Source organism: Hemiscyllium ocellatum, chromosome 13, assembly GCF_020745735.1.
Source record: "Hemiscyllium ocellatum isolate sHemOce1 chromosome 13, sHemOce1.pat.X.cur, whole genome shotgun sequence".
In the NCBI taxonomy this organism is placed as follows: domain Eukaryota; kingdom Metazoa; phylum Chordata; class Chondrichthyes; order Orectolobiformes; family Hemiscylliidae; genus Hemiscyllium; species Hemiscyllium ocellatum.
Window position 1 is genome coordinate 47,165,616 of NC_083413.1, and position 20,586 is coordinate 47,186,201.

The 20,586-nt window shown below is 40.2% G+C and overlaps 1 protein-coding gene across 5 annotated transcripts in view; it reads right to left on the reverse strand.

Annotated features, from left to right (window-relative positions):
* LOC132821532 (inactive N-acetylated-alpha-linked acidic dipeptidase-like protein 2) overlaps positions 1-20,586 on the reverse strand; it is a 973,299-nt gene that overhangs the window by 471,596 nt on the left and 481,117 nt on the right. For all 5 annotated transcript variants that reach the window (XM_060834141.1, XM_060834143.1, XM_060834142.1 and 2 more), the window contains one exon: positions 13,573-13,858. In XM_060834141.1, coding sequence (XP_060690124.1) covers positions 13,573-13,858 — 286 coding nt within the window. The remainder of the gene's footprint in view (positions 1-13,572; positions 13,859-20,586) is intronic.

The following is a 20,586-nucleotide window of genomic DNA, read 5'->3' on the forward strand; positions in this document are numbered from 1 at the left end:
TTGGCTTTTAAGATTGTCAATACACTCAATTCAAACTTGAATGGAGTTTGGTATTTTTCGGGGTATAATTTAAACTGCTTGGCCTAATTCAAATTTGTTTTGTTATCAACAGGCAACAAGCTAATCGAGTTGTTCAACCAAGAGTTATATTATATGTTATTCAGAACACTTGGTGCCATATCAGGTAGTTCTGTTAGCTTTTAACCCTCTTAAAAGGTACAGTACACCCACATCTTCATTACACCTCCCCCCTTTAAAAAATGAACCATCGTAATGAAAAGATAGCTTCTTTTTTTTCTATTCTTTAAACACACTACCCTCACATACAGATAACTTCAATCCAAGTTCATCTTAACTTCTTCCCATATAACTGTATATATATGTATATAACATGCAATAACAACAAATCTCATCTAAACTTTATCAGTTAAATCAGCAATAACATATCTGCAATTATATTCTTATGACCCACAATATGTACGATTTTTAAATTAAAAGTCTGAAACATAAGACTCCAACAAAACAGTCTCATATTCTTGTCTTTAAAGCATTCTAAGAATGTAAGAGGATTGTGATCCATGTACATCACCATCCCCGACACATTGTTCATGACTTATACATTAAAATATTGGAAGACCAGGACCAAAAGCAATAGCTCTTTTTCGATTGTGGAGTATTTCCTTTGGTGGATGTTGATCTTCATTAAAAAGTATCCAACTGGTCGACTTTAAAAGGTTTTGAAACATTTGGTGCAACTAAAACTGGTTTGGTGGTTAATATGGCTTTCAAATGGTCAAATGCCTCCTGGCATGGTTCTGTCCACCGAAACTTTGTGTTCTTCTTCAGCAAATCGGTTAACGGTTTCACTAGATTGCTGAAGTTTCCGGCCTATCACCCTCACCTTGACCTCCTTCCACCTATCCCACCTCCATCGCCCCTCCCCCTAGTCCCTCCTCCCTACCTTTTATCTCAGCCTGCTTGGCTCTCTCTCTCTTATTCCTGATGAAGGGCTTATGCTCGAAACGTCGAATTCTCTATTCCTGAGATGCTGCCTAACCTGCTGTGCTTTGACCAGCAACACATTTGCAGAAGTTTGGAACAAACTTCCCGTAGAATCCGCTGAGTTCTAAAAATTGAAGCACCTCTTTCTTCGAGGTTGGTCATGGAAATTTCTCGATGGCCTTCGTCTTCGAATTCTGTGGGGTCAACGTTCCATGACCGATGTAATGTCGCAAGAATATCACCACAGCTTTCGCGAATTCAGTTTTATATAAGTTTATCCCCAGTTTTGCTTCTCATAGACATTCAAAGAGCTCTGCCAACTGTACCATGTGATCTTTAAAGGACTTACTAAAGATCACTACATCGTCCAAGTTTACTTCACAGTTTATTGACACAGTCGTAACTCTGTTGATGAGTCTTTGGAATGTGGCAGATGCGTTCTTCATTCCAAAGGGCATCACTTTAAACTGATGTAGAGTTTCGGTCCAACTCGTCCATACCGAACAGATATCTCAACCCAATCTAGTCCCACCTACCAGTACCTGGCCCATATCCCTCCAAACCCTTCTTATTCACAGGCCCATCCAAATGCCTTTTAAATGGTGCAATTGTACCAGCCTCCACCACTTCCTCTGGCAGTTCATTCCAAACATGTACCACCCTCTGCGTGGAAAAGTTGCCCCTTAGGTCTCTTTTATATCTTTCCCCTCTCATCCTAATCCTATGTCCTCGAGTTCTAGACTCCCCAACCCCAGGGAAAAGACTTTGCCTATTTAACCTATCCATGCCCCTCATCATTTTATAAACCTCTACAAGGTCAGCCCTCAGCCTCCAATGCTCTAGGGAAAACAGCCCAGCCTTTTCAGCCTCTCCCTGTAGCTCAAATGCTCCAATCCTGGCAACATCCTGGTAAATCTTTTCTGAACCCTTTCAAGTTTCACAACCACACAATATTCCAACAGTGACCTATCCAATATCCTGTACAGCCACAACATGACCTCCCAGCTCCTGTAATCAATACTCTGACCAATAAAGGAAAGCATACCAAACGCTTTCTTCACTATCCTATTTACCTGCGACTCCACTTTCAAGGAGCTATGAATTTGCACTCCAAGATCTCTTTGTTCATCATGAAAGGCTTCTTTGACCACATTTGTGTGTGTCATTGTTGGTGCATTAGCACTGCTGAAGTGCTGCATACTTGTACCTGGCAAGGACAGTAGTTTGGTAGCACCCTTGGGAATTGAGTTGACTTGTCAATTCACAACAAATGGCAAATCAAGGTTGATAGGTGGGCCAATCCAGTAGAATATGTATTTCCTCAGGATGTGAACTTTCTAGAAATCTGTATTAATAGAGAAATTTGCCTTGATTGCATTTGCAATCCAAACCACAGTTTTGCTGCTGTCACTGGCACTAGAGGTTTGGAAATATTAACATGATTTCCAGAAACACATTCCAAAAATCCCTCACCACTTGTGGATTGGCACCACCCTTAGTTGATGCCTCCATGTTATAGTAAGATCAAACTGGCAGAGAATACTGGGAAAAAAATGATATAATTTAGCAGGGAGAAAACCAGACAACCAGAGCCAAGTATGTGGATAGCTATAGAACACTGGCACTAGCATTTGATTACAGCCAGAAATGCTGAATGTGGACAGTACATTCACAACAGCCCATTTTAGAGAATGACACAGTTAAAAAAGACCACTGCCTTCAAAATGAATCAACAGATGATCAAATTAACAGGAGGTAAATAAATTCATAGCCCATTTGGGGTTATAAACACAGAAATTTATTTCGCCAACTCTAATAAAGGCACCTGCCAGTAACCACGCATTAAGCCCAACTTGGTGATGTAACTGGCTTGTCCGACTTTCTCGATACAGTCCTCCAATCTAGAAATTGGATATGACTCAGATTTTGTAATGGCGTTGATCTTCCGATAACCCACGCAGAATTGCTGAGTCTCGTCCGGTTTGGGAACTAAGACAATTGGCCAACTTCACTTGCTCTGACTCAGTTCGATGATGTCCTCATCGAGCGTGGCCTCCACCTCTACCTGGAGCTGACTGACTTTGAAAGGATTAAGCTGATAGGGGTGTTGTTTTATCGGAGCAGTATTCCCTACGTCTATTTCACGTACAATAGCATTAGCCCTCCCCATCTGATTCTTACATATGTTCTTGTACTGCAGTAACAAATCTTTCAACTGCGAACTATGCTCCTGAGACAGGTAGCTAATTAACCTATCCCACTCCTCAAGGATATCTTCATTTTTAATCTATTTTGAGGCACATCGAAATCCACATCATCTGGATTTGATTCCTCACTCTGTGGTGCAGTAACTAATACCTGTTTCTCCAGTTATTTCTAATATAATACGGTTTCAACATGTTCACATGACATACCCGAGATCTTTTCTTTCTATCTGGCGTCTTTACTAAATAGTTCACCCGACAACTTTTTTCTCAATTTGATAGGGACCATGAAACCTGCTTTGAAGGGATCTCCTATTACTGATAATGGTACTAACACCATCATCCTCTCGGGAAAACGTCAGAATCTCGGAGTTTTTATCTGCCACCTACTTCATTCTACACTGTGCCCTCTTTAGGTGCTGCTTAGCTAATTCACCTACTTGATTTAGTCTCTCCCTCATCTCCAATACATAATCTAAGTGTGAGATCTGTGACTGTGGTCCTGTAAATTTTTCTTTAATAAATTTCAAAGGGCCTCTCACTTCATGCCTGAATATTAACTCGAAGGGAGTGAACTGCGTAGATTCATTTGGGGAATCTCTAATGGCAAACAATGTGAATTGGATAATATCTTTATCCCAATCATTCAAGTAGTCCTGACAGTAGGCTCTCACCTTGGTCTTCAAGGTCTGATGCCACCATTCTAAAACTCTCTTGGATTCAGGATGACATGCATTGGATTTAAAGTGCTCTATACCTTAGCTCTCCATAACCTCCTTAAACAGCCCTAGTAGTAACATTTGATCCTTGGTCTGACTGAATCTCTCTGGGCAGCCCAAACTATGTGAAGAAAGCTACTAACTCCTCTACTACTCTTTACGCCTTGATATTCCATAATGGAATTGCCTTTGGAAATCTGGCAGACACGTCCATAACAGCTAACAAGTACTGGCTTCCATTTTGGAGGGGACCTACACATTCAATTATAACCCACGTGAAAGGATCTATAAATGCAGGAATTGACGATAAAGGTGCTGGTTTTATTACTGTCTGTGGCTGACCTACCATTTGGCATGTATGACACACTCGGCATAGCATCCTTGTGCATTTCAGGCCAATAAAAATGCTTTTGTACCTTAGACTGGGGCTTTCATACACCGAGGTAACCTCCTACAGGGAGATTAGATTAGATTAGATTCTTTACAGTGTGGAAACAGGCCCTTCGACCCAACCAGTCCACACCGACTGCCAAAGAGTAGCCCACCCAGACCCATTTCCCTCTGACTAACACACCTAACACTATGGGGAAATTTAGCATGGCCAATTCACCTGACCTGCACAGCTTTGGACTGTGGGAGGAAACCGGAGCACCCGGAGGAAACCCACGCAGACACGGGGAGAATGTGCAAACCCCACACAGACAGTCGCCCGTAGCTGGAAACAAACCTGGGACCCTGGTGCTGTAAGGCAGCAGTGCTAACCACTAAGCTACCGTGCCACCCCCTGTTTATGTGCTACCCGTAACACGTCCTGTCTGTATGCTATCAGCAACACAATCTGGCCCATTTCTCCTCTGCACAAACCTGCTGTCGTCTCCATTCCCACTTCAGGATTCTATCTTTCAGATAATAACCCTCCTGAATATTCTCTGCCTCCTTTTCAGGGTACACATTTACATATATATCTTTTATCATTTTGTCTTGCTGTTGTACGTCTCTTTGCCTTTCAGGACTAAATGCTTTTGTCTGACCTTCTGCCTGTTTAGGTTTTTCATATACCATACGTCGAACTGGGTATCTACTAATTGAACCTCAACTCCTTCATCTTTCTCTTTACTTTTCTCTTCGTTCTGTGACTTATGATAGTGGGATCTGGTTACCACATAGCATGGGAAAATACCAGGACATTTCTGTTTTAACTCCTCAGTTTCTTGGTCTTCCTTGGACTTCTCCACAACAAGGGGTGTCACTCCCAACTTGGATCTTGCCAAATCATTCCCAAGAACAAACTGAATTCCTGGAACTGATACTCTGTCAATCACTCCCACTGTGACTTCCTTGATCTTGAGTTGGCACTCCAACCTGATCTTACATAGGGGAACACTAAATTTCTGTCTATCTATCCCACAAATTACCACACTCACAGGTAACAAATCAGACAGAGTGCATATTCACTCATCTCTTACTATCAGCGACTGGTTAGATCCTATATCTCTCAAAATTATAACGTTGTGTCCTTCTCCCACTGTTCTTTCTGAATACTGAGGCAAACTCTTTGTAAAGATCAGGTAATAACTCCATACCCAGCCTCTGCCTAGGCTGTGCACTCTCCTGCCACTACTTGGCTTTTCTTGGGGACTCCTTTACTACCTTCTCTACCTTAGCTTCTTCTATCACATCTTTTCCCACACTGCATTTCTTTAATGACCAGCACTGTGACTCTACATGTCCCACTTTACCACAGTGGAAACACCTGAGGCCTTCCACCTCTGTTCCACCCTTTTCGGCTTCTTTCTTATCCAGTGGTAAATTCTCCACTCTTGATTTCATAATGTAGGATCTCCCCTTCTCCCAACTTTTATCCCTCACAGGACGCAATTCTGGCCGGAAGCTTGTCTTATGCACCAATATGTATTCATATGCTAATTCTGCTGACCTCACACCTCCTGAACCTTCTGTTCCTCCACGTGAATTCTTACCATCTCTGGAAGTGAGTTTTTCAACTCATACAGCAGATTAATCTCTCACAAAATCTCAAAGGTCTTATCTATTTTCAAAACACGTACCCATCTATCAAAATGACTATCTTTAGTTGTTTCAAATTCAACACAAGTCTGACCTAGTTCCTTCTTGGTGTTTCTGAACCGCTGTCCATATGCTACTGGTAGCAATTCAATAAGCACTTAAAATAGCCTGTTTGACCTCTTCACAATCTCTTGACCCCTCATCTGACAGTGGGGCAAATACCTCACTCGCTCTCCCTACCAGTTTAGTCTGAACTAGCATTACCCATAAATTCTCGGACCATTCCATCTGCCTTGCCAATGTTTCAAATGAAATAAAGAAGGCTTCAACATCTTTCTCATCACAATGTGGCAGAGTTTTGAAGTATTTGGATATTTCACTACCTCCTCTTTTAATCTCTCTCCTGTTATATTGATTTTGTTGAATAAGTCGCAACTTCTCAAGTTCAAATTCTCTCTTTCTTTGCTTAGCCAATAACCTTTTCGCTGTCTCTTTTTCCTCTCTTTCTTCTCTCTCATTTACTCTTTCCTTCTCTCTTTCCTCTCTCTCTCTCTCTCTTTCTTTCCCTTCTAACTCCAGTTTCCTCAATGGCAATTTAGGGTTTTCTACCTCTACTAAACTTATCTGTATCTCCAACACATCGAAGTGATTCAGTAATTCCCTTACAATTTCAGCTTTTTTTTTGTCATTGGTTAAACCCAAACCTAATTTATTTGTTATTTCTAAAAGTATGGCCTTTTTCCTTCCCTCTAAACTTTCTTGGCAAATTTGAGAATCATTTTGAAATCCCAGAACCGCTTTAGCTATTTTAAGAGCCATTTCTCTCAGTTTTAATTTAATCAACCACAAGTCACGGTGGCACAGTGGTTAGCACTGCTGCCTCACAGCGCCAGGGACCTGGGTTCAATTCCTGCCTCAGGCGACTGACTGTGTGGAGTTTGCACATTCTCCCCGTGTCTGCGTGGGTTTCCTCCGGGTGCTCCGGTTTCCTCCCACAGTCCAAAGATGTGCGGGTCAGGTGAATTGGCCATGCTATATTGCCCGTAGTGTTAGGTAAGGGGTATATGTAGGGGTATGGGTGGGTTGCGCTTCGGCGGGTCGGTGTGGACTTGTTGGGCCAAAGGGCCTGTTTCCACACTGTAAGTAATCTAATCTAAAGTCACTGAAATTAAACAAATTGTTTCACCTATGTTTTATTTAAAGATCCAGGACACTAACCTGCAAGCGTTTAAATCTGCTGAGATGTTTTATCCCCCAAATCTATTCAAATTGGTCTAAACCTGTCCAAATCCCAAAACCAAGACCAACCTGTTCAATTCCCGGACAAGCCCCCAAAGTGTTATGACACGGGATAAATCCTCCTGCTTAATTTAAACCAGCAACACAGAAAAGATTTATCCCCTGCAGTAATCTGTGAAAACTCAAGAGACAAAAAACAATTTATAGTACAAATTAACAACATTATTTCCTACAGAATAACAGAGAGTAATAAACGAACAACTATTTACAACTCCTTCTTCTAAACTATCTTATACTTTTCCCTTGTATAATACTAGTCTGATAAAACACCTGATTAAGCTTTACCAAAATTCAACTTTTCAAAAACCAGCCAGATGTCGAATCTTCTTATTATGTCTTCCTCTGTCTCTTTTTCTTCTTCTCAGGGATTTCTGTTTCACAGTTTACTGAACAATAAAGGTACTTGTAAGAGAGCTATTTTACCGGGCAGTCTACAAATGCAGTTCTCCTCCCAACTGCTCAATTTTCCCCAGTCTTATTCCCCCAAAGAATTAGATTGTGTCATTGGCTTTTAACCTTGCCAAGACACTAAATTCAAACTTGATTGGAGTTTGGTTTTTTTGGGCTTTAATTTAAACTGATTAGCCTAATTCAAGTTTGTTTTGTCATCGTAAGACAACAAGCTAATCAAGTTGTTCAATTAAGGGTTACATTATATCTTGTTCAGAACACTTTGTACTGTGTCAGGTAGTTCTGCAAGCCTTTAACTCTCTTAAAGGTAAAGTATACCCACATCTTCATAACAGTAGGGGGTGATGGACTGTCAGGGGAATGTAGCACTGACTGTCAACTTTCTGGTATAGGAACTGACTCTAATGTAATGAGGTTATGTTGGGTTCCAAGCGATCAATTGTGATAGAGGACTCTCTGGTCAGAGGCACAGCCAGACATTTCTGCATCCAGGAGCGAAAAATCAGAATGGTGTGTTGCCTCCTTGGTGACAGGATCAAGGATATCTCAGAGAACTTGCAGAATGTTCTCAAATGGGAGAGGGGCTAGCAGAAGGTCATTGTACACATTAGAACCAATGACACAGGAAGGGAAAAGGATGACATTCTGAAGGAAGAATATAGGAAGTTAGGCAGGAATTTAAAAAGGGTAAAGGTAAAAGGGTAAAAATATCTGGAGTATTTTCAGTCCTACAAGCTAGTGCGGTTCGGAATAAGAGAATAGAGCAGATGAATGCCTGGCTGAGGAGCTGGTACAGGGAAGAAGGATTTTTGGATCATTGAAATCTCTTCTGGAGTAGAAGTGACCTGTACAAGAAGGACGGATTGCACCTGAATTGGAAGGGGGCTAATATACTGGCAGGGAGATTTGCTAGAGCTGCTCAGGAGGATTTAAACCAAAAAGGTTGGGGGAGACCCAGGGAGATACTGAGGAAAGACATCAATCTGAGACTGGTATAGTTGTGTAAACGAGCAAGCCAAACAGTCAGGGAAGGAAGGAACAAGCAGAAAACAATGTAGGACTGATAAATTAAACTACATTAACTTCAATGAAAGAGGTGTAACAGGGAAGGCAGATAAACTCACGCCATGGTTCGGAACATGGGACTGGGAATATCAAAACAATTGCCGAAACATGTCTCAGGGATGGACAGGACTGGCAGCTTAATGGTCCATGATACAAATGTGATAGGAAGGATAAAAAGGGGAGCAAGGGGGGCCTTCATGATATGGGATAACATTACAGCTGTATGGCGGGAGGATATTCCTGGATCCAGCACATCCAGGGAAGTTATTTGGGTGGAACAGGGAAAGAAGAAAGGGATGTTCACCTTTTTAGGATTGTATTAATGACCCCCCAATAGTCACAGGGAAATTAAGAAACAAATTTGTAATGAGATTTCAGTTATCTGTAAGAATAATAGGGTGGTTTTGGTAGGAGATTTTAACTTTCCAAACATAGACTGGGACTGCCATAGTGTGAAGAGTTTAGATGGAGAGGAATTTCTTAAGTGTGTACAAGACAATTTTCTGATTCAGTATGTGGATGTACCTACTAGAGAAAGTGCAAAACTTGACCTACTCTTGGGAAATAAGGCAGGGCAGGTGACTGAGGTGTCAGTGGGGGAGCACTATGGGGCCAGCGACCATAATTCTATTAGTTTTAAAATAGTGATGGAAAAGGATAGATGAGATCTAAAAGTCGAAGTTCTAAACTGGAGGAAGGCAAATTTTGATGGTAATAGGCAAGAACTTTCAAAAGCTGATTGGGAGCAGATGCTCGCAGGTAAAGAGACGGCTGGAAAATGGGAAACCTTCAGAAATGAGATAACAAGAATCCAGAGAAAGTATATTCCTGTTAGGGTGAAAGGAAAGGCTAGTAGGTATGGGGAATGCTGGATGACTAAAGAAATTGAGGGTTTGGTTAAGAAAAAGAAGGAAAGATATGTCAGGTATAGACAGGATAGACCAAGTCAATCCTTAGAAGAGTATAAAGCAGTACAAGTATACTTAAGAGTGAAATCAGGAGGGTAAAAAGGGGACATAAGATATCTTTGGCAAATAGGGTTAAGGAGAATCCAAAGGAATTTTATAAATACAGTAAGGACAAAAGGGTGACTAGGGAGAGAACAGGGCCCCTCAAAGATCAGCAAGGCGGTCTATGTATGGAGCCACAAGAGATGGGAGAGATACTAAACAAGTTTTGGTGAAAGACTCAGAAGAATAGAATGTGGGGACATAGCTGGTGACATCTTGAAAAATGTCCATATTACAGAGCAGAAGGTGCTGGATGTGTTGAAATGCATAAAGCTGGATAAATCACCACAACCTGATCTGGTGTACGCTAGAACTCTGTGGGAAGCTATGGAAGCTGGGCCCCTTTCTGAGATATTTGTATCATCGATAGTCACAGGTAAGGTTCCAGAAGACTGAAGGTTGGCTAACGAGGGGCCACTATTTAAGAAAGGTGGTAAGGAAAAGCCAGGGAACTATAGACCGGTGAGACTGACGTCGGTGGTGGACAAGTTGTTGGAGGGAGTCCTGAGAGACAGGATGTACATGTATTTGGAAAGGCAAGGTCTGATTCGGGACAGTCAGCATGACGTTGTGCATGGGAAATCATGTCTTATGAATGTGATTGAATTTTTTGAAGAAGTAACAAAGAGATAATGAGGGTAGTGCGAGAGACGTGATCTATATGGACTTCAGCAAGGCGTTCGACAAGCTTCCTCATAGGAGACTGGTGAACAAGTTTAGATGTCATGGAATACAGGGAGAGCTAGCCATTTGGATACCTAATTGGCTCAAAGATAGAAGACAGGGGGTGGTGCTGAAGGGCTGCTTTTCAGACCTGTGACCAATGATGTGAAACAAGCATCGTTGCTCAATCCACTGCTTTTCATCGTTTGTATAAATGATTTGGATGTGAACATAGGAAGTATATAGTAAGTAAGTTTGCAAATGACACCAAAATTAGAAGTGTAGTGAACAGCAAAGAAGGTTAACTCAGAGTACAACAGGAACTTGATCAGATGGATGAATGGGCTGAGGAGTGGCAGGTGGAGTTTAACTTAGATAAATGTGAGGTGCCAAATTTTGGAAAAGCAAATCTTAGTAGGACTTAAACACTTAACACTAAAGCCCTGGGGAGTGTTGCTGAACAGAGAGACCTTGGAGTCCAAGTTCATAGTTGCTTGAAAGTAGAGTTGCAGGGAGATAAGACAGTGAAGATAGCATTTGGTATGCTCTCCTTTACTGGTCAAAGCATTGACTATAGGAGTTGGGCGGTCATACTGCAACTATACAGGACATTGGTTAGGCCACTTTTGGAACATTGCATGCAGTTCAGGTCTCCATCCCATTGGAAGGATGTTGTGAAACTTGAAAGGGTCCAGAAAAGATTTACAAGCAAGTTGCCAGGGTTGGAGGATTTGAGCTATAGGGAGAGGCTGAAGAGGCTGGGACTGTTTTCCCTGGAGCATTGGAGGCTGAGGGGAGACCTTATAAAGCTTTTATAAGATTATGATGGGCATGGATAGGATAAATAGACAAGGTCTTTTCCCTGGGATGGGGGAGTCCAGAACTCGAAGACATAGATTTAGGGTGAGAGGGGAATGATATAAAAGGTACCTAAAGGGAAACTTCTTCACACAGAAGGTGATGCATGTATGGACTGAGCTGGCAGAGGAAGTGGCGGAGGCTGGTCCATTTCAGCATTTAAAAGGCATCTGGATGGGTATATGAATAGAAAGGGTTGAGAGGAATATGGGCCAAGTGCTAATAAATGGGATTAGATTAGATCAGGATATCCGGTTGGCATGAACAAGTTGGACTGAAGGGTCTGTTTCCGTGCTGTACATCTCTATGACTCTAAATTGAGCAGTAATTCTAACTGAAAGGGCTACATTTTGTTTTAAACTTGCAGCTCCAATCAGGCATTATGGCCTACCACATGGATACCTTGAGTTATGGCTGGAAATATGAAACTATTGGGGCTACAAGATAAAAGACTTACATTTTGGACACGGTTAGGCACAGAAAACACTGTAAAACACAGATAAAGCAGAAAGGTGTCAGGCAGTTTAAAGACTACCTTGCCATGTTGCCCACATCAAGAATCAGAGAAATAAATGCTCAACTTATAAATAGTTCCCACAAATTTCTACAAAGTTTTCATGAAGCAAAGCTGTTTGAAATACTAAAGGTGCAACTTCACATCTGAATCCACAAATCAAATGTTACCACAAATCAGACACTGTGTGGAGGTAACAATTTGTGGAAAATAATTTTTTGTGATAGCAAAATGTTAAACAAAAGTAAAACGTAAATGCCCAAGGCCACAAAAGACTTAATGCGATATTAATATTCACAATGTACAATTTTCAATTTTCTTACAAGAATGTCAATAATTGTCACAATACATGATATATTAGGATTCCATTACTTTTGTTTTGCAACTACAAAGACTTCTGATTCAATTCAATCTTTTAATTGTCATGCAAGTAATAAATAGCAAAAAAAGTTATTAAATTCCAAACCCACTGTCATGTTGATGTTATTGTACAAACTTTAACACAGAAAAAATTAGCATCAACATTTCGACTGTCAAAGCTGTTATGCCAATTGTTGCTGTGATCTCTAAACTGTACATATTTATCAGGCATATTTATAAGAGAATTAGCTTTGCCTGATGCCTGATTGGAGCTGCAAAGTTAAAACAAAATATAGTCCTTTCAGTTAGAATTACTGCTCAATTTAGAGTCATAGAGATGAACCACACGGAAACAGACCCTACAGTCCAACTTGTCCATGCCGACCAGATATCCTAACCTAATTTACTTGCATTTGCTAGCACTTGACCCATATCCCTTTCTATTCATATACCCATCTAGATGCCTTTTAAATGCTGTAATTGTACTAGCCTCCACCACTTTCTCTGGCAGCTCAGTCCATAAACGCATCACCTTCTGTGTGAAGTAGTTGTCCTTTAGGTACTTTTTATAGGAGAAAGACCTAGTCTATTTGTCCTATGTAGCAGTACTAAAACACTGGAATGCTTCAGATTTTGCAGTGCTATACATTATTTTAAATTGCCTTAATGAAAAGATATTTTTATTTTATGAACTTATTTCAAGTTATGTAATGATTGTGACATAAAAGTAACGTTCTCAGTTTGACAAATATAGACATAATTATCAGCGGAGGAATATTTTAACATCATGTCGATTTTTGTCAGAATTCTATTTACATACAATCCAGGATCTCAAACTTGCTTTGGAACTCCTTACTTATCAAGTTTAGAACATCAACAAGAATTTTATATCCCTTGAACCCTATCATCAGTTCAGTGAAAAACAAAGATTAACAGAAATAATAATAGTTTAAATTGTTAATTATTTTTATATTTTTGGATGTATAAAATAATATGTAGATATCAGATTGTGGTACGTTGCTGGACCTCTCCCTGTGGAGTTATACAGAGATTGTGCGCTTCATTTTTAAAATCTCCTGGCTATTGATTATATGGAAAAGGGTGTTGACCTACATATCACTGTGCAAAGATAAATGTCACCTTCCTTTGCACAACAAATTACAACTAAATTCCCATGTATATCATTTATCTTGATGGCACTAAGTAGGACTTTTTGAGACAGATTTCATATGACTTAAACTGTTACCAGGAAGCACAAATTGGATCTCTCACAAAGCCTGCCTTATGATAGATGTACATGACTGGACTGCAAAGGAAGATCACACAGCTCTGTTATGCAGAACAAATAACCTTGTCAAAATATTTGGAGCAATTCTGATTTTACCAGTCAAATGAAATACCATAAAATGACAGCGAGAATTGGTTTTGAACACTTTCATTACCTCCAGAGATCCTTTGGCAGAATAAGCTGCATAGAAATAAAGAAGGTCATTCTTTTCCTTCTTCCCATGTGGGGCTGAGGGCAAAGTACTGCATTGTTGTCCACTGGGATGAAAGCACTGGCTGCTATTTGTCAGAATGATTTTGTTTTGGTTTGCATCAGGCAAGCTGAGAAGAACCGTATAATTGACTAAGCGGATTTCTGTTAAACCAGATGCAGTCCACTGCTCCATAACATGTGCGGCAGAACTCCCCCGGTCTGACTCAGCAGCAAACAGTGTAAGATTTCTAAACAAGAGAAACAGAATAATTACTTTTCAATGCTGGTCACATTTCTCACATGGAAAGACGTATGTTTACTGATAGAAAGATACGTGCAAAAAAATGCATCAAATAAAAATTGCAATGTATTTACTGGCATTGTTTTCTATTTCATGTTGCGAATGCCTAACTGTTAATTTTAAATTTCACTTGTTGAGTTTCTATGACATTGCATGAGGGAAGGGAAGATAGAATTACAATTTTGAACATGAAGTATTTGAGGGGATGGAAATATTGGATAGGATGTGGTGAAGTAAGAACAATGGTGAAGATAAGTATAGATACAAAAAAGGAAAGGAGCATCACTAAGAAATGGGCTAATGGAGAACTGGTGGAAGGGGGTAAAGACAGGAATATGATGGGTCAGGGAAACTGAAGAATGGAGGTTGAGAAGACAGAGTCAGAAACAAAAGAGAGGGAAGGATGGAGAAAAGAAATAACATGGATAACAGGAAGGAAACATTGGAATAAGCACTGGCTGCAAAACAGCCATTGACCCAGGGATGTTTCAGTGTCAGAGGTGCAAACCAACAAATTATTCATTGGTGAGGGAGCATTCAGCAGGCAAAGAACTTCTGGTGGTTGTGAGTTCACAAAATGGCAAAACTCTCAGCATAATCAGGGTTCAGTGGAGAATAAGGAAAAGCCAAAGGAGAAGGTCAAAGTCTTGTCAGTAAGCATTTAGCATTATACTCAAAATGAAAGGGGATTGGATCAATCTTTGACATTACAAATTCAATTAGTGACTTGATGTTACCAGAAATGAAAATTTATAATAACATCAAGTTACTAATTGAATATGGCAGTTAGGATATAGTTAGGTATTGGAAGGTCACAGGATGAGGTAATGGCTCACAGAAACATTTGTCTTTTATGGTTTAACTTCAGTATTAAAAATCCATAAATATTGTGAAATATTGCATAAAATTTACACCTAACCTGTGAATGATTTTCTTAGTCTGCTTTGTGAATGTTGCAAACAGATGGCTAGAAAACCACTTGATGACCAGGGTGCAGAATGATTTCAGACACGTGTCACAATTGACATCAAATATTACACATGTGTACATTACAAGAGCATGCTATAGTATCACCTACATGCAAAAAGATAACATACAAATGTTAATAGTTCTAGAATGAATTTTTCCATTAAAAAGTAGGGTTTTGATACAATTTGTAATTCAACATGGTTTCCCACATATGGATTTTACACTTTATAAGTAAAAGTCAGGTTTCCGGAATAGTCAGCTTGCTGAACAATAGTGCCTACCTTCAAATCTGGATGTACTCACAATAAAAAAAAGCTTTACTGCAGGGCTAAGGGCTCTTGTGGCACAGTGATAATATCCTTGCCTCAACAGCCAGAAGACTAGGGTTCAAGGCCTATCTACTCCAGAGGTGTATCACAATATCTCTGAATAGGTTGATTTAAATGAAAACACTGCAGAACAGTTCTTTCATACAGATAATTCACTGGAGTTACTAGGTAAGATTTTAGCCCACTCAAATCAGAACCACTTGTCAACAACCAAAATCAGGGTCATTGCGGTAATTGACAAATGCCAAGAAAATTCAGAAGACAACTCATGTTGCCTAGTGAAGACCACCATTTTGTGTGGAATAGCACAAAGTGCTAAGCATAGCCATCACACTACAAATAGCTGATCATTACATATGTGCCAGGGGTCCGTTAGGTCAGTTGGCTGAATGGCTGGTTTGCAATGCAGAGATGCCAATAGCATGGGTTCAATTCCTGCACCAGCTGAGATTATCATGAAAAAAGTCTCCTTCTCAAACTCTTCCTTTTCCTGAGGTATGTTATGGCCCTCAGGTTAAGCAACCACCACTCATCTCTAATGAGACAGCAAGCCTATGGTGTGGTAGGACAATAGTGACTCTACCTTTGCATCTGCCAAATGGAACAAGTTCAAAAATCAATAGAAAAATTATGAACTTTGCAGAATATTTTCCAGGCTTCCTTTATGTTACTTTTAATTTGAGTTCTTGTAGCAGTCTGGAAATATATTCAAAAAAACTAATTAAAATTGCAATAGCTCTGAATGTTAATATTGATTTGTCATTGGTTGACTGAAGGGAAGCTTAAAGAACTGAATAACCAGAGTTTATCAGTACAAAGACAGAGTGAAAAGTAAGCTTTTCTTTCCCTTATACCTGTCAAACAAATGAAGTCTCGTCTCACATTACCATCTTGTGAAAAGCTGACTATAATACCAGTAAACACGCTTCTCTGTCACAGAATTCAATTCGACTAATGCAGAGCAAACTATGGCCATGCTTCCAATGCTGTACATTGAATTAACACAATGCTGTGAGCAGTTTTGCACAAAAGGATGAACAATCTCAAACATCGCTTCTTGTTTATTTTCAATTCTTTCCATTATTGCCATTTTCAGGTTGTTACCTCCTGGGAACAGCATGATGGTAGCTGTGACAGCAACAACAGGATCACAATAAAGGTTCAGATAGCAAGAGAAGTGGGATCCCAAGAAGGCAGAACAGTCATATTGGTAAGGCCTCAGTGTTCTCAAAGATGTAAGTCACTGAGACAAAGAGAACTAAGTCTATAAATGAATGTCTAGTAGTAAAGAACTTAAACATTGCTAAAAAAAAACTAGAAGTCTAAGCATTTCATCTTGTACTATCAGGAATCAAAACTGAGACTTAAAACTCAAAAGACATACAATCTTATACAGGATGATAAGAGGGTGTTGATGGGATAGGCGATAATTGGCAGGAAGATACAGCAAGAGCAGTTAACAGTCAATCTTAATTTTCAGAGAAGGGACATAGATTGTGATTGATCAGGACATTACCATGGGATGCAAGAGAGTTTGGCTGTCTCCATGATGCCTTGTTTTTTGAAAAAGGTGCAATGCATATTCACCATTAGATGTAATTCTGCTTTTGGAAGTTATTTATTAAATAGTTCAACAGCGTAAGGCATTATGCTGGAAACCAATTCTTCAAGTATTTCCCATACTACTGGATTTGGATTGTTGGACTAACCTTGTAGTGTAAAACAGAGGAACCCTGATTATGTGGCATATGATTATCTGTTGTGGTTCTGTTCGCCGAGCTGGAAGTTTTTGTTGCAAACGTTTCGTCCCCTGGTTAGGAGACATCATCAGTGCTCTGGAGCCTCCTGTGAAGCGCTTCTTTGATGTTTCTTCCGGTATTTATAGTGGTCTGTCCTTGCCGCTTCCGGGTGTCAGTTTCAGCTGTCCGCTGTAGTGGTTGGTATATTGGGTCCAGGTCGATGTCTTTGTTGATGGAGTTTGTGGATGAATGCCATGCCTCTAGGAATTCCCTGGCTGTTCTCTGTCTGGCTTGCCCTATGATAGTAGTGTTTTCCCAGTCGAATTCATGTTGCTTGTTGTCTGAGTGTGTGGCTACTAGGGATAGTTGGTCGTGTCATTTCGTGGCTAGTTGATGTTCATGTATGCGGATTATTAGCTGTCTTCCTGTTTGTCCTATATAGTGTTTTGTGCAGTCCTTGCATGGTATTTTGTAAACTACATTCCTAGACGTGATAGTACAGAGAACACCGAACGGAGAATTCACCACAAGGGTACACAGGAAAACAACACACACAGACCAAGTCCTAAACTATGGAAGTAACCACCCCAACACACACAAACAAAGCTGCATCAGGACACTATTCAAAAGAGCCACAACACACTGCAGTACACCAGAACTGCAAAAAGAGGAAGAGGAAGACCTATACAAGGTATTCGCCAAAAACGGATACCCGCGCAACTTTATCAACAGATGCCTAAGAGATAGACCACGGAACGAGGACATGCCACAACCAAAAGGACTAGCCACACTACCATACATCAGGAGCATTTCAGAACTGACAGCCAGACTACTGCGACCCTTAGGACTCATAACGGCACACAAACCAACAGCCACGCTCAGACAACAACTTACTAGAACAAAGGAGCCGATACCCAACATGAGCAAAACTAACGTAGTTTACAAAATACCATGCAAGGACTGCACAAAACACTATATAGGACAAACAGGAAGACAGCTAACAATCCTCATACATGAACATCAACTAGCCACGAAACGACACGACCAGCTATCCCTAGTAGCCACACACTCAGACAACAAGCAACATGAATTCGACTGGGAAAACACCACTATCATAGGGCAAGCCAGACAGAGAACAGCCAGGGAATTCCTAGAGGCATGGCATTCATCCACAAACACCATCAACAAACACATCGACCTGGACCCAATATACCAACCACTACAGCGGACAGCTGAAACTGACACCCGGAAGTGGCAAGGACAGACCACTATAAATACCGGAAGAAACATCAAAGAAGCGCTTCGCAGGAGGCTCCAGAGCATTGATGATGTCTCCTAGCCAGGGGACGAAACTTTTGCAACAAAAACTTCCAGCTCGACGAACAGAACCACAACAACGAGCACCCGAGCTACAAATCTTTGCACAAACCTTGAATATGATTATCTGAATATCAGATTATCCAGCAAGATTGCAAGGTCCTGATGCTTGGCTAAACCATGTTATCCAGCATTCAATTATGTAGAATTCAATTAACCAAATGAAATACTCCCTGCCCATGTCCTTCAGATAATTGAGGTTCCTCTGTCTACACTGTTCCTGGGTTTAACTCTGGGAGTCTTTACTTCCAGTTCTATGCTCTGCTCACCACTTGTCATCACGTAGAAAGGTATACAGAGGTACTTTGATTATTTGAAGGACACGGGGGGGTTATTTCGTTCAGTTAATCGAATTCCAGAAAATCGAAAGCTGGATAACACGGCTTAGCTAAGCATCAGGACCTTGCGATCTTGCCGGATAATCGAGGTTCCTCTGTAGTACACATTCTCTACAATGAACCTTAACAAACTAAAGTCCAAAGATGTGCAGGTTTGGTGGATTGGCCATGATGAATTGCTGATAGTGTCCAGGGATGTGCAGGCTAGGGATTTAGCCATGGGAAGTGTAAGCTTACAGGGACAGGGTCTTTGGAGTGAAGGGTCAGTGTGGTCTTGATAGGCTGAATGGCCTGCTTCCACACTGTAGGGATTCTATGATTATTCATGTAACTATTTACAAGACATGTTGGAGAGATCACATTTCTGCAACCTTACAGCACTCAATTCCAAACTGGCCTCCTTTCGGACATTCGCAGTAGCCAGTCTTTAAGTAAGGATACTCCACCCCGATTCTAGATGAGCTATGAAGTCCCACAGATCGAGTTTAGGAATCACCATGTAGTTTTGTAATGTTTGCCATAACCAGGAAGAACGTTTTCACAATGGAGAAAAACAAATAAATCCTAGTTATCAGAGAAACAAAGTGAATTGTGAAACATTATACAAAACATTAAAAACATCATAAAAGCACTCAGGGAATCACAAATCCAATGTAATAAAAAGGAAGTTAGCTTTATTGTCAGGAAGTAGTGGCCTTGGTCATAGGCTTTTCTTGCACCCTTTGAAAATATGCATTCTATTCCTTGTTTATTGAGTTTCAGGTGTTTTTTTTAAAAGGTCTGTGTCGGTTGTTTTGAAGCTGTTTGTGGCTTTTCTGAATTTGGAAGGCTGGTAGGCCCTAGGCTTCTGAATTAATTGTGGAAAGGAATGCAGTGGGGATGACATTGGGAAGGACCAATACAATCCATCCTGTGATGCAGTAATCCAATGGACTGCACAGCAGTCTTTGCTTGAAATAAATTGAGCATAATTTCCAGATATCAGGAGAGTTAAATTATTTTTTTAAAAAACCTATGCAGGCAAAAATAAATGTCTAACTCAGAGCGCGACTGTAACTCTTAAACACAGGTAATCTGATTTAAAAAAAAGAGATTCAAAGACTTGAAGCTATAAATTTGCTTTGTGACAAAAAATCGTCAATTTTCAGGATTAATCAGCTTTTATTACCCTGGATGAGAACCCAAAGGGATAAGGCACTTACAAGGCCTGCTAACACAATTAATGATAATAAATAAAGCTAAGAAATTTAATTTTCATATGCCGATTTATCCACTAATGGACATTGTACTGTGAGGCAACAAAATACATAGCAACTGTTTCCAACAACATATTTTTGTGTGCTGTGCAGGACTACTGATATGGAATCATATAACATAGAAAATTCAAACCAATGTATTCAGAACCTTGCATGGGATTTCTATGTTTATGCTATAGAAGGAGCATATAGTTAGTGCTCACTGGAAAATTACTTTGGCTCCTGACTTTCAAATCACATTCTAGGAGAGAAGGGTGGCTGGATCAACATTTACAGAGCAAAGATAATCTGTCACTGAAGGCCACTGAAGGAGAAAAAGAAAGGAAATTCAATGAGAAACTAAATGTTTCAGAAAATCAAATACGTGTCTCAGACAATTGATTAATGAAATGTAACAGCTGTTGTAACAAGAATCAGTGAAAACAATTTGTGGACTGGTATGAGAAGTTGAACAACTTAGAATAGAATAGAAATTTGTCAAGTGAATTTTTTCATGAAACATACAGTAAAACACTTTATGAGACCCCACCACGGTGCCTACACCAATTACTGAAGTAGTATTTAATAAACAAAAAGTAAAATTAAGACCAAGTTCATCACAGCTCAGTTAATGACTTCTGGGCTTGGGCAAAGCTGATTAGGGAATGAGGGAATGATGGAATATCCT